The 12,537-nt window shown below is 38.2% G+C and overlaps 1 protein-coding gene across 2 annotated transcripts in view; it reads left to right on the forward strand.

Annotated features, from left to right (window-relative positions):
• Positions 1-12,537, forward strand: part of CLGN (calmegin) — a 55,903-nt gene that overhangs the window by 36,651 nt on the left and 6,715 nt on the right. For both annotated transcript variants that reach the window (XM_075199537.1, XM_075199527.1), the window contains 7 exons: positions 1,098-1,287; positions 3,227-3,340; positions 3,904-4,060; positions 4,257-4,472; positions 8,627-8,746; positions 9,076-9,220; positions 12,130-12,233. In XM_075199537.1, coding sequence (XP_075055638.1) covers positions 1,098-1,287; positions 3,227-3,340; positions 3,904-4,060; positions 4,257-4,472; positions 8,627-8,746; positions 9,076-9,220; positions 12,130-12,233 — 1,046 coding nt within the window. The remainder of the gene's footprint in view (positions 1-1,097; positions 1,288-3,226; positions 3,341-3,903; positions 4,061-4,256; positions 4,473-8,626; positions 8,747-9,075; positions 9,221-12,129; positions 12,234-12,537) is intronic.

The following is a 12,537-nucleotide window of genomic DNA, read 5'->3' on the forward strand; positions in this document are numbered from 1 at the left end:
AACCAATACCAACCAATAAGATACTGTCACTAATCAGTCTAATGCAAGGGAAGAGAAGTGTCTAATTAAATCATATATAGTACTGTACATTTTGTAAGGTTTATTACCAAGAAAGTACAAAATAATATAATTAAGTTGCGTATTGTCATCTTTTATCTCGTTTTACTAGGCATATCTTTTGGGGGGCTGGAGAGCTGGTGCAAAAATATGCAATGATGCTGATAACTGTCAGCAGTACTGTCTAGCATAGAGGTGGGCAACAAGCGTGTCCATTGAGCTTTCACCTGTGCCTCCCCAGCCGACTGCTACTTATCTTATTCTTTGTTTAATAAGCAAAAAATGGGGACAACCTACCTCCGTGTCACATGCCCTCTATTGTCCAGTGCTGGGAGGTCACATGGCATACCCATAGGAGGAGGAGGGAGTGAAGGTTGACCATCAAGTTGCCCATCACTAATGTAGCCTCTTCAGATTAATTTCCTATTGACCTATTCAGCTTACTTACTTTGGCTATGTTATATAAAGTTGTGCCCATGTTTTCATGTTACTTAAGTTATATTTTTCTTTGAACTACTGTAGGAAACAATATTCCAAATTATATTTAATGGGCAAAACAACAGATGTTTGTATTGAATTTAATTAGTATTTGCAGTTTGTATTTAATTACATTTTATATTGAAAATGCAACTTCTGGATTAATTAATGACACTGTCAAGACACAATTTTCCCTTTACATTTTTATATTGTGTACAAATATGGTAATACAATTTTCGCATTTACTACTAGTACATCTCTATGCTAATGTAGTGTGTAAGTGTACATACATGTTATTCCTGCTATATGCCTGGCGCAAATGCTACTGTTTCTGAACTTGAGCGCATCTTGCAACTGAACATATGCACAAAAATACACTATATTCTGTGAGACATATCTGCCAAATTATGACATCATTTTTTATGAATACAATAACAAGAGAACACCAAAAAATATTTAAGAAAACAGGTTTTCTTTTATAATACACTGGTCGATAAATGTGTTGCTAGGCTGAAGGTTTATGGAAATAGCTAACAACTAATCTATTTTCTTATGCCAACCAGTTTTGAAGTCAGACAACACCTATGAAATGTTAATCGATCAAACAGTTGTTGGCCAGGGAAGCCTTCTGGAAGATGTCATTCCACCACTGAATCCACCAAAAGAAATAAATGATCCAAAAGAGAAAAAACCTAAAGAGTGGGATGAACGGGCCAAAATTCCTGATCCTAATGCTATTGAACCCGAAGACTGGTAAGAAAGGGCTCACTTTACAAATCTCAAATGCATGGTTGCGCTCTCAGAACATTAAAATTGAGCAATGTAAAGACAGAGTCTGAGTATGGTGCCTTGTGTGATCTGCTATTAATTGTTTGGATGGTGATGTGGTGGGAGCTGCACAGTTGTCGGCAAGAAAAGAAAACTATATATGTAAGATAACATTTTAGTACACACTACTTGAAAGTGTATCTAACACACGATTACAGCTATACAAGGGAAAAATAATGGGGATTTACAGGAGTCGTTTCTGTTTTGTTATACCATGTGCCTATTTTTCCCTGTGCCTGTTTTCATGGATTTGCACCTGAATTAGCATGGGAAGATGACATAGATTGCAGGAAAAGCAATTATTTGCTTGAGATGATGGTCAGACCTGGCATTACTTGAGTAGATTAGGGTGTTCTATATGGCATATGGGATATCAGAGCCTGATTATGCACACAATTGCAAGACTGTTGATTTGCGAACATCATAATGTATTAATAATGATCTGCGCCCCTGGCACAAGAGAGAAGTAAACAATATATAGTGTAGTGACCTTTAATTAAGCTTCTCACAGGCATAGATTAATATTATTCTTACAGGGTCTGATTCATCAAGGCACGCAAGTACCGATTTTGTTCGTATTGCATGCAAAATCACTGCACATCCCCAGAGACGGGCCATATGCAACTAAACGCAGCAACGTTCACAACATCTTCATACGCAACAGACACTTACTACAGACTAAGATTTCTGGGAGTAAATGGGCAGGGGAAGGGGCGTTCACCTGTAGTCAATGTACAGTAGGGGTGTGCCAAACTCGTAGGCACACTCAGCCAGGTCCGATTCAAGCTTTGGGAATCTCAAAAGGTACTTGTTTTTCTGCCATATCTCTTGCTCCAGTTTCAAGGCAAGTCTAACTCCTGAGTACTAGTGATGTATTCTTTTATGCATGCTATAACATGTGTTTGCAATCATTAGCAACTGTAAAAATGTATTGTATATTCAGGAAACATATCAAGATCATCCTAATAAATGTATTTCATGGCAAAAAAATGTATGAAAAAAAAATATTTCATTTTGTTTTTAACTGTTTTGTCGTTAATACCGGTAACATTAATTTAATAGTTTTTTTTCCGGTGCATTCTTTTGCCAATGTAAATGTAAATTCCACAAAGACATTAGACATATCCTGCAGTGTCTTGTGTAGTAGAGCACAGCAGACCTGCACCCAAATTCATCAGCGCATGAATCGTCAGATCTGTTACTTTACATGTGGTTTTAAACAAATGCATGTTGCGCTCAGTGTGTGTTCCTTGATGAATCTGGCCCACAATGTTTAGTATTCACCATAGTATTGTACAAATAATTTTATTTAGATTTGCCCCTCAGAGAACAATATTTAAATAAGCTGCAAGAGGTCCTTTAGATGAGATGACTTTTACAGTCTAAGCTCATTTTCATAGAGAAAATGATTGAATGTGCACAGATATATAATGTAAGAAAAAAATGATGGGCCTGTTTCATAAAGGAAAGTAAAGCAAAGAAAAAGGAGTCAATTTGCTCATGGACAAACCATGTTACAATACAAGGGGTGCATATTTGTTTGTTAGTTTGCACATAAGTTAAATACTGGCTGATTTTTCATGTAGCACACAAATACCTGATAGTTTTTTTTTTGCAATGAAATGTAAAACTGATCTAGGACATGCTCTATCTCAACTATAAATCTGTCCCCACATTTTAAATTTACCTCCCCCTTCAGTGCAACATGGTTTTGCCAAGGTGAAAAGTTACTGCTGGGTCCTAGACCTGACTGACTGGATCCTGAATTCTCCAGTATTTTGTAGAATCCTTATCTTAGATGGGCATTTTAAATATTTTTTTTCATTATGGTCTGTTAAACATAAATTTTGAAATGTATGTTTAGGGATGAAGGTGGATCTATTAAAATAGAAGATATAAATGCTGTGAAACCAGAGGGCTGGCTGGATGAAGAGCCTCAGTTAATACCTGATCCAGATGCACAAAAGCCAAGTGACTGGTGAGAAATTATGTTTCACTTCTGTATTGTTTATTTTGTTATTTGCTTGTTTTGATCTACATTGTTTAAAAGAGACATAAGCATTCTTATTTCATCATGTTGAAATATAATTTAAATAATGTCTTCCACTTTATTTAAATCTCCTGCCTTCCTAATAATAGCACTCTCCTTTGGGACTCCCATCATTTGCTGTATTTAGAAGATACTTGGAACTTACATATAGTCAGGATATGTAACAATCACTTTCAGCACAGCCTGTATTTCTCTGTAACAGGTAAAATCTGACAGCAGCTGTAATTGAAAGCCTTAGAGCTGTTGTATGTTGGACCTCTCGTTATGGCTACACGTGGGTGCCGAGATCCCACTAAATGCAGAAAATGGTGGGGATGGATCCCTCAGCCAGTACCATTATTTGATTATTATATATATAGTTCTGTAAAGCCATTCTCTTTACAGTGCATGATCGATGCTGCAGATCTGGTGTGGTGCAGAGTGTTCAATATAAGTATATGTACTGAATCCTGGCAGTACAATGTTATAAGTAAAACTGTTGCTGTTGGTAGGAATGATGACATGGATAGTGAGTGGGAGGCTCCTCTGGTTCCCAACCCGAAGTGTAAGACTGCTCCTGGATGTGGAGACTGGAAACCACCCCTCATTGACAATCCAAATTACAAAGGAAAGTGGAAACCTCCTTTGATTGAGAATCCCAACTATCAGGTAATGTTCCTCTCTATTAACCCACACAGTATCCCCATGTGGTTTCTGAGCTCTTCAAGGTATTTTGTTATTTTAACGTTTTTGATATGTGATGACATTAGTTAATTTGGTAACAGAATAATAGAGAACATACTATACCATATCTGAGGGGAAAGAAATTGCTCATTACTTCTGACAGTGATCTAATTTTCTACAGGGAATTTGGAAGCCACGTAAAATCCCAAATCCACATTATTTTGAGGACCTTAATCCATTTAAAATGACTCCTTTCAGTGCTGTTGGCCTGGAGCTGTGGTCAATGACTTCTGATATTTACTTTGACAACTTCATCGTCTGCTCTCTGAAGGAGGTGGCTGACCGCTGGGCTTCTGATAGCTGGGGATTGAAGAAACTGCTTGCTAGTGCTAATGAGGTAGGTGACAGCTCAAATAAGCTTTCCATGCAATATCATGATCAGAGTTGTATTGTGGTTTCTTTGAATCTTGCCTACAGGGGCAATTTCAGGATTTCTAACGGAGGGTTTCCAAAGGCTTAATTTTGAAACGAACTAACAAAAACAACACTTGCCGCAATAATGATAGAATTAGAAATGCATAATGTATATAAGTGTAATAATGTATGTTACATAAAAAATAATAACATAATGAGACATAAAGCTGTACATTAATGTAAAAACCCACATTAATATTAACCTCCTTTACATAAATCTATCTTGACCATCTTATCAACAGGAAACCCCCTCTAAGTACAGACTGTGATGATCTTCATACAGTATTTTTCAGGTTGATTTGGATGTACATAAGGACATATATAACTGGGTAATTTCTTAGGTGTTCACAATCTGTCATTGGAAATCAGATCAACAGTTTTGTACATAGAAAGGTTGTCTAAGAGGAAATTATAGTATAGATAAACAGACATTTATTTTATTGTAATTTGTTTCCTGGCTGAAATAATTGATTTCCGTTCTGCAAGGCATACAAATGTACCATCAGTACACACTTAACAAAGACAAATTAAAACAAAATTACTGTGGTTTAGTTTTTTCCCTCCACTCTCTGACCAAACACTTATCATTATTATTGGTGTATATTAGATCAGCTCTGTGCCGACCTCCCACATAATCATCTTCAGACAAATATAAAACGGTTACAGATTTGTCAAGGCAGTGGGAAATTACATGGTCGTAGTGAGGTGCATAATCATAGCATGGAGAAGGTTGTCTAGAAGATCTACTGAATACTATCCCAGCTTGTGGACCCAGTGAGTTCCACTGTCATTGCTGTGCTGCTGCCATCCCTGACCCTTATTTGGTGAGCTCCTCTGTGCCTCTGGTGACAGTAGCTGGGGAGCATGGGAAACAACTGTGCTGGCTCTTTCCAGTAGCGAGAATGATATGTAAAGAAAAACACCAGGCATACAGCTGCTAAAGACTGGTGGATAATTATCACAGTACCTGTGCAGGCAAGAAGCTGCTCAAGACAGCTGGATAATTACCACAGTACCTGTGCAAGCAAGAAGCTGCTCAAGACTGGTGGATAATTACCAAAGTACCTGTGCAAGCAAAAAGCTGCTCAAGACTGGTGGATAATTACCACAGTACCTGTGCAAGCAAGAAGCTGCTCAAGACTGGTGGATAATTACCACAGTACCTGTGCAAGCAAGAAGCTGCTCAAGACTGGTGGATAATTACCACAGTACCTGTGCAAGCAAGAAGCTGCTCAAGACAGGTGGATAATTACCACAGTACCTGTGCAAGCAAGAAGCTGCTCAAGACTGGTGGATAATTACCACAGTACCTGTGCAGGCAAGAAGCTGCTCAAGACTGGTGGATAATTACCACAGTACCTGTGCAGGCAAGAAGCTGCTCAAGACTGGTGGATAATTACCACAGTACCTGTGCAAGCAAGAAGCTGCTCAAGACAGGTGGATAATTACCACAGTACCTGTGCAAGCAAGAAGCTGCTCAAGACTGGTGGATAATTACCACAGTACCTGTGCAAGCAAGAAGCTGCTCAAGACTGGTGGATAATTACCACAGTACCTGTGCAAGCAAGAAGCTGCTCAAGACTGGTGGATAATTACCACAGTACCTGTGCAAGCAAGAAAACGAAAACCTTTTCTAGAACCAGGAGAGGACGCAGGTTCAAATAAGATAAATAATGAAGTGTCTATATTAGGGAATTTAGACTGTAAGCTCCGATGGGGCAGGGACTGATGTGAATGAGTTCTCTGTACAGCACTGCGGAATTAGTGGTGCTATATAAATAAATGATGATGATAATGATAATGAAGGACTGTTATGACTGACATCAGCTGAATGTTTTAGGATTTCTACAGTTCCTGTCTCTTCTCCTTCCAACCGTACCACACCATCGATAGCTGCACAGAAATGCTAGTCAACTGCTTTATTATTAGTGGTCAATAATGCTGTTGTCTTACAATAGCCACAACCACTTTCATTATCAGCAGCTACAATTGTTATTCCACCACCCTCAGTATCACATGTTCCCCACACCTCTTACATGGTAAGCTCATTTGGGCAGGTCCATCTTTACCTTCTGTTTCATGTCATGTTATGATCCTCTCAATGTACATTGCTGTGTAATATCTCAGCGCTTTATAAATAAAAGATAATAATAAGTATACAGCTAGTAAATTAATGCATAGCTATACCTTAAAAGTTGTTAAATAGCATAAAAAGTATCACCTTTTACTTATAAAGTAACAACCTATTCCATAGCACTGTACAGTGGGGAGATAAACTAAATATACAGGCTCCACTCACAGAGAGTTTGCAGTGTAATAGAAATCAAGTGAGATAAAACAAAGACACAAGTGTGCGCTTCCAGTAACCACATATAAACATGGGTTTATACACTCATCAAGTATATAGGAGTATTGAATGGACACAGAGTTAATGGGCATGATTCATTAAGGAAAGTAAACCAAAAAATTGAGTAACTTTGTTCCTTGGCAAAACCCTGGTGCATTAAATTTAAAATGTGAGGACAAATTCATAGTTGGGATAGGGCAGTGATGGCTAACCTGTGACACTCCATGTGTTGTGAAACTACAATCCCCAGCATGCTTTGCCAGCTATCAGCTAGTTATCTACTGGCAAAGCATGCTGGGGCTTGTAGTTTCACAACACCTGGAGTGTCACAGGTTAGCCATCACTGGGATAGGGCATGCCCTAGATCAACTTTAAATTTCAGTGTAAAAATAAAGCTATGAAGTGTTTGTGTGTTACACAAAAAAACAGTCAGTATTTAACTTATGTGGAAAATAATAAGCTGATTTGCACCCCTTGCATTGTAACATGGTTTTGTCCAGGAGAAAACTTACTCAATCTTTTGCCTTACTTTCCTTAATGAATCAGGCCCAATGTGTTTTGGAGGAGCACCAGAGGATATACAAGATGAGGGACATAATACAGAGAGTGTTGTAGAGGCATCATGTGGTGATTAGGGAGAGTAAGGCAGATAATGATATATTATATAGAATGATTTATATCAGGGTAGAGTCTGAGAGAATGAGAAAGAGCATTCCGGAGTATACAGAGTAACATCTACACTACATTTACTGCAACTTTTACTGGAATAGAGCTTTTCCTAGTGATATATAACACAATATTCTGAAAGGTTATGGTCAGCTTTGGTTAAATAATAGAATGCGGCAACACCATGAGCAGATATTATAGTTTCTTTAGCAGCATGGATGTATGCGAGAGATATTTTAGAGTAGAAACAATATGATTCTGATAACTTTATAGGATGTGAGAAGTGACTGATGGGGCAGCGTGTGAGATGAGTGGGTTTTAGGTTTACTTACTAGGAATATGGATATCGGGTGAAGACAAGTCAGGGGATGGTGGGACCACTAGTAGTTCAGTGTTTTACTGACTGAGTTTAATTTAATGGCAGAACATCATAGAGTGTAGAAAAATGACTGGAGAAAGAGAACCAATAGGGTGTGAGCACATAGGATCCAGACTTCATAATGGATTGGAAGAAGAAAGGATAGAATAAATATCCTCCCTATCCCAAGGGACAAAGGACGAGGGAGAGCTTGGAGAATTAGGCAGGGATGTGAATTGGTAAGGGCAGGCTATTATTTCATAGGTCTTTTCCTAAAATAAGATGGCCACCTCTTGGTCTCTATGATCCTTGGTGGGTGTCTTCATCGCCATATCACAGAGAGTTTAAGATGCTGAAGTGGACAAAAGTGAAATTAGTGTGGGTAAAGGCATAGTTATAGGAGCGCAGAATTCATTTGTAGTGTAAGAAGTAAGCGTTTCTGTAACAAACGGGTATCCTGATTTATAGGTAGTTTTTTATATACTATAGACTCGCAAAATGTTAATATGTGGTGACAGATCAAACTGGTCAGTGATGCAGACATGGAGCATGGGATAAAAGCATGGGATAAAAGCCTTGGGCTGAAGCCAGCTTCTTGTTTTGATCTGGTGTAATAGGTTCAAGCCAGTTCATCTGTTTTGATCTATCACAATAGCTTGAAGATGCTTCTGTGAATTGTTGTTCATGGTTTATTGTTTTTCTTCAGCCAGGCATGATTAACCAGCTCCTGAGTGCTGCTGATGAGAGGCCATGGCTCTGGGGCTTATACCTGCTTACAGCAGCACTGCCTATTGGTCTACTGGTCTTGTTCTGCTGGCCCAGAAAGGTAAGTCAAAGACAAGCTCTTTTATTCAGTATAGCCTATTTTGTGGTATATATTTACAGGTTTCACTACAGATAATAATATATAGGAAAATATAAGGAGAAATTTCAGAGTAGTTCTATGACCATATAAGCTCCAGAGACCCAGTTCACAGAATACCATGTACACCACTTATACTTTTTTATATTACAAATATTCTATAAAAGCAGAACTTTGGTTATAAGAGATTAAACACCACTTACACAAATGTTATATACAGAAAAATAATATTGATGATAATACCAAAACATGAATAGAAAAAGTGGAAATAATCAAATCCCTGTATTTTTTAGAAAATTGAAGAAGAAGAAGATGCAGATTTCTCAATGAGTGATTTTCTAGAGTCTGACGAAACTGACTTTCAGATCCATAAAGATATGAAGAAGGAAAACTTGGCGGGTATTGAAGATCACAAGGCGGAAGCAGTGTCTGACAGTGGTGAGCTGCGAATGAGATCTCATGTTTGCAAAGATGAACATTGTAGAGCAGGGCCGTAACTAGAGCTGTGCGCAAGGGGCGGTCGCTCAGGGTGCAATCATGAAGGAGGGGGGCAGGAAATTAATATTTTATATTAATTTGGTTAAAATTGAGGGTTTGGGTGCGTCACACTTCCTTCCTGCCCCAGACACCAACATTTCTTGTTACGGCTCTGAACTGTTATGTTCCAAGGCCATTGAGGTCTGTTCTTGAGTAATAGAGAGCAGAGTGATGTTTTTAATTCTAAAAAATATAACACAGCCAATTCTTTGGGTATTTATTATATGTTCAAGGTATGACATAGTGCATTATACAGAAACATAATTATTTTGAACAAGCAAAAGTGACCCATTGTTGCCAGTTACCTTACATGAAGTAATGAGTAAATTGTTCCAGTCACAAGTCAAATTGCATGGAACCCATTGTCAATCATTATACACAGACCCGCCCTGCTAGATACAATATTATTATCCAGTATTTATTAAACACCAGTAATTTATGTAGCATTATACAATTTGTAAAAAAGTACATAGACATTATATGCTATAAACAAACCTGTACGAAATGATGTGGTGAATGGAAAGTGTGAAGGAGAAAGGCAGACCAAGAGAAGCAGAGTAAGCAACTCTAAAAAATAACTGTTTTCAGTGGTCGCTTAAAGGTGGTAAGTTGGGGGACTGTCTATTGGAGCGAGGGAAAGAATTCCAGAAAAAAGGAGACATTGTTGTCTCCTAGATGTGTAAGATGTGTTTAGATGTGCAATATGAGGCGGTAACAACAGATCTTGGGGTAAGCATAGTGAGTAATTGGGTGTGAGGATATATGGTAATATTTAGTCCTATTTGTCTTGCTAATTATCTTGCCTGCTCGTAGGTCAGCACTATACGTTGTGCTGGACTTCCTGGTGGGTGAAGGACGCACCTTTTTATTATATATGAATATATATATATAAAACACACAGCACAGAAAATAATAACAAATATGCAACAATACCAGAGGGTCCACCACACTAAAAGTTTCACGCTTCTATACCTCACCAGCGTCTTTTTCTCAGTCACTACGATGCACAGTCCCGGCATGCTCTTCACTCCTCTATACCCACGTTGTAGAGACTGAGCTCAATGTCATCCTGCTTTTTGAAGGTGCATATGGAAAGGACAGTCCTGATAGTTGCGCACCAGTATTTTTAGATTGTTCGTTCAGCACATTTCAAGGTGCACACCTAGGAGCTGATGCAGAGTGGGACGTATGCCATATTGCGTAGGGTATCTTTTGTGAGATCATTCAGTGCATGCCAAGAAAGTGAGCTATAGGGTAGGTGCAAGTACACGCTGATGATAAATGATTTATAGTAAATCCGGTGGTAATTCGGTGTTTCGGTATCCCGATGCTTGGGATACCGAAACATCGAATACACCTACAAAACAAACCCGAAATTTTAAATCAACGACCTCTTAAAATCTACATCTACCTTCTCACTGATGGAGGACATTACCGGAACAACTGGTATGCGCCTGCTGCAAAATCCGACCATGCTGGTTGCCGCCACTTCATTGTGACTGTCACTGAAGACGGTGACATCTACTTTTAAACAGGTATGTTAATATTAAGGGGTAGGGGTTAGGGGTTAGGCTGCGGCTGCGTGAAACGTCAGTGACGTCACAATGAAGCACCAGACTCCAGCATCTTCGCATTTTTCACCAGTCGCATACCCGTTGTTTCGCTCATTCCTCGGTCGGTGACAAGGTAAGTGTAGATTTTAATACGTCGTTGTCGTTGTTATTTAAGATGTCGGGTTTCTTTTGGAGGAGTATTGGGGTGCTTGGGATACCGTACCCAACCCAGTAAATCAGGCCCTGAAGCAGAGGCAGACGTATCTTAGGATAATACCAAAGCTTTGACGTGTGCTTATCTGACAGAATCATGGTAGTTACCATAGAAAAACTTGTGGTGATAATAATAGAACCCTTGTTGTGTGCTTATCTGGCAGAGTCATGGTAATGGTAATAATGGAGCATTGAAGTGTGCTTAATCTACAGAATCACAGTAACAAAAATATTGAGCATTTAGTATCTGTGTACCTGATGCTATCATAATAATAATAGTAATAATAATGATAAAGCATTAGGGACATGCTTACCTAAAATAAGCATAGTAGTAAAAATATGTATGTTTACTTGACAGATTCATGGTAATAATAATAGAGCAATTGGTGTGTGCTACCTGGCAAAATCATAGCAATAATTATATAGCATGAGTGGATACTTAACCAACAAAATTATGGTGGTACTAACAATAGAGTATTAATATAATTACCATAAATTTATATAAAATAATACTAATGATAGAGCATTTGTTGTAGCAGGATCATGGTAATAATAGATCAATATGTTATCTGACAGATTTATTGTAAAATTAATGGGACATTTGTGACCAGAATCATGGGAACAATAATAAAGCATCATTTGTGCTTACCTTATGGAATATTGCTAAGAACAATAGAACACTGGTGTTTGCTTACCCAACAGAATTACTTCAACAATGGGGAAATATACACACTCTCTCCAAGCGTAAGATCTGGCTTTGTATTAATAGACAAAGGAGTGACAAAGACTGGCGAACGGCACAAAAAGGCATTGTTGAAGAAATGCTTTGCAAATTTAAAATGTATACTTTGATTTTCTGTTTATTTGAATTATCTATAAAACCTTCTTTTTCATGCTTTTTTATTGAATTATATTTTTAAGCATGTCCATTGCATGAGTTCTGTTGCATCCTTCAACAGCATCCTTCACACCAAAGTGTGCAAAACAATAAGCATTAGGGCTTGTAATGGTTTTATTCCTAAAATGACTTTTGTCCTGTTCCAGCGAGTGGGGATGATGGAAAGACTGGAGACGAAGAGGAAGATGAGGAATTCAGTCAAGAAGACGAAGAGGCTTCCGCCACAGTAAATCAGTCTTCAGATGATGAGGTAAATGTTCATAGTCCACACTGATGAGCTTTATACTTTATAAACATTATATATACAAGTAGTTCAAGAAAAAACACACAATAATGATAGCATATAAAGTTCCATCTCAGTGAAATCCAGAACTCCATTTTCACAACATTTATTGAAATTATAATATTGAGTAGGCAGCATTAATATAAGAATGTATACTCATCATCAGGCAATGATGTATATCAAAGTGCCCGCAGTGGTGTGTAGCATAATGCCCTATGGCCATTTCGGTACCCTCCAAGCACTTTTCTCAAGGGGGGAAGTGGTGTACATT

The sequence above is a fragment of the Mixophyes fleayi genome, chromosome 1, assembly GCF_038048845.1.
Source record: "Mixophyes fleayi isolate aMixFle1 chromosome 1, aMixFle1.hap1, whole genome shotgun sequence".
Classification (NCBI taxonomy): Eukaryota; Metazoa; Chordata; class Amphibia; order Anura; family Limnodynastidae; genus Mixophyes; species Mixophyes fleayi.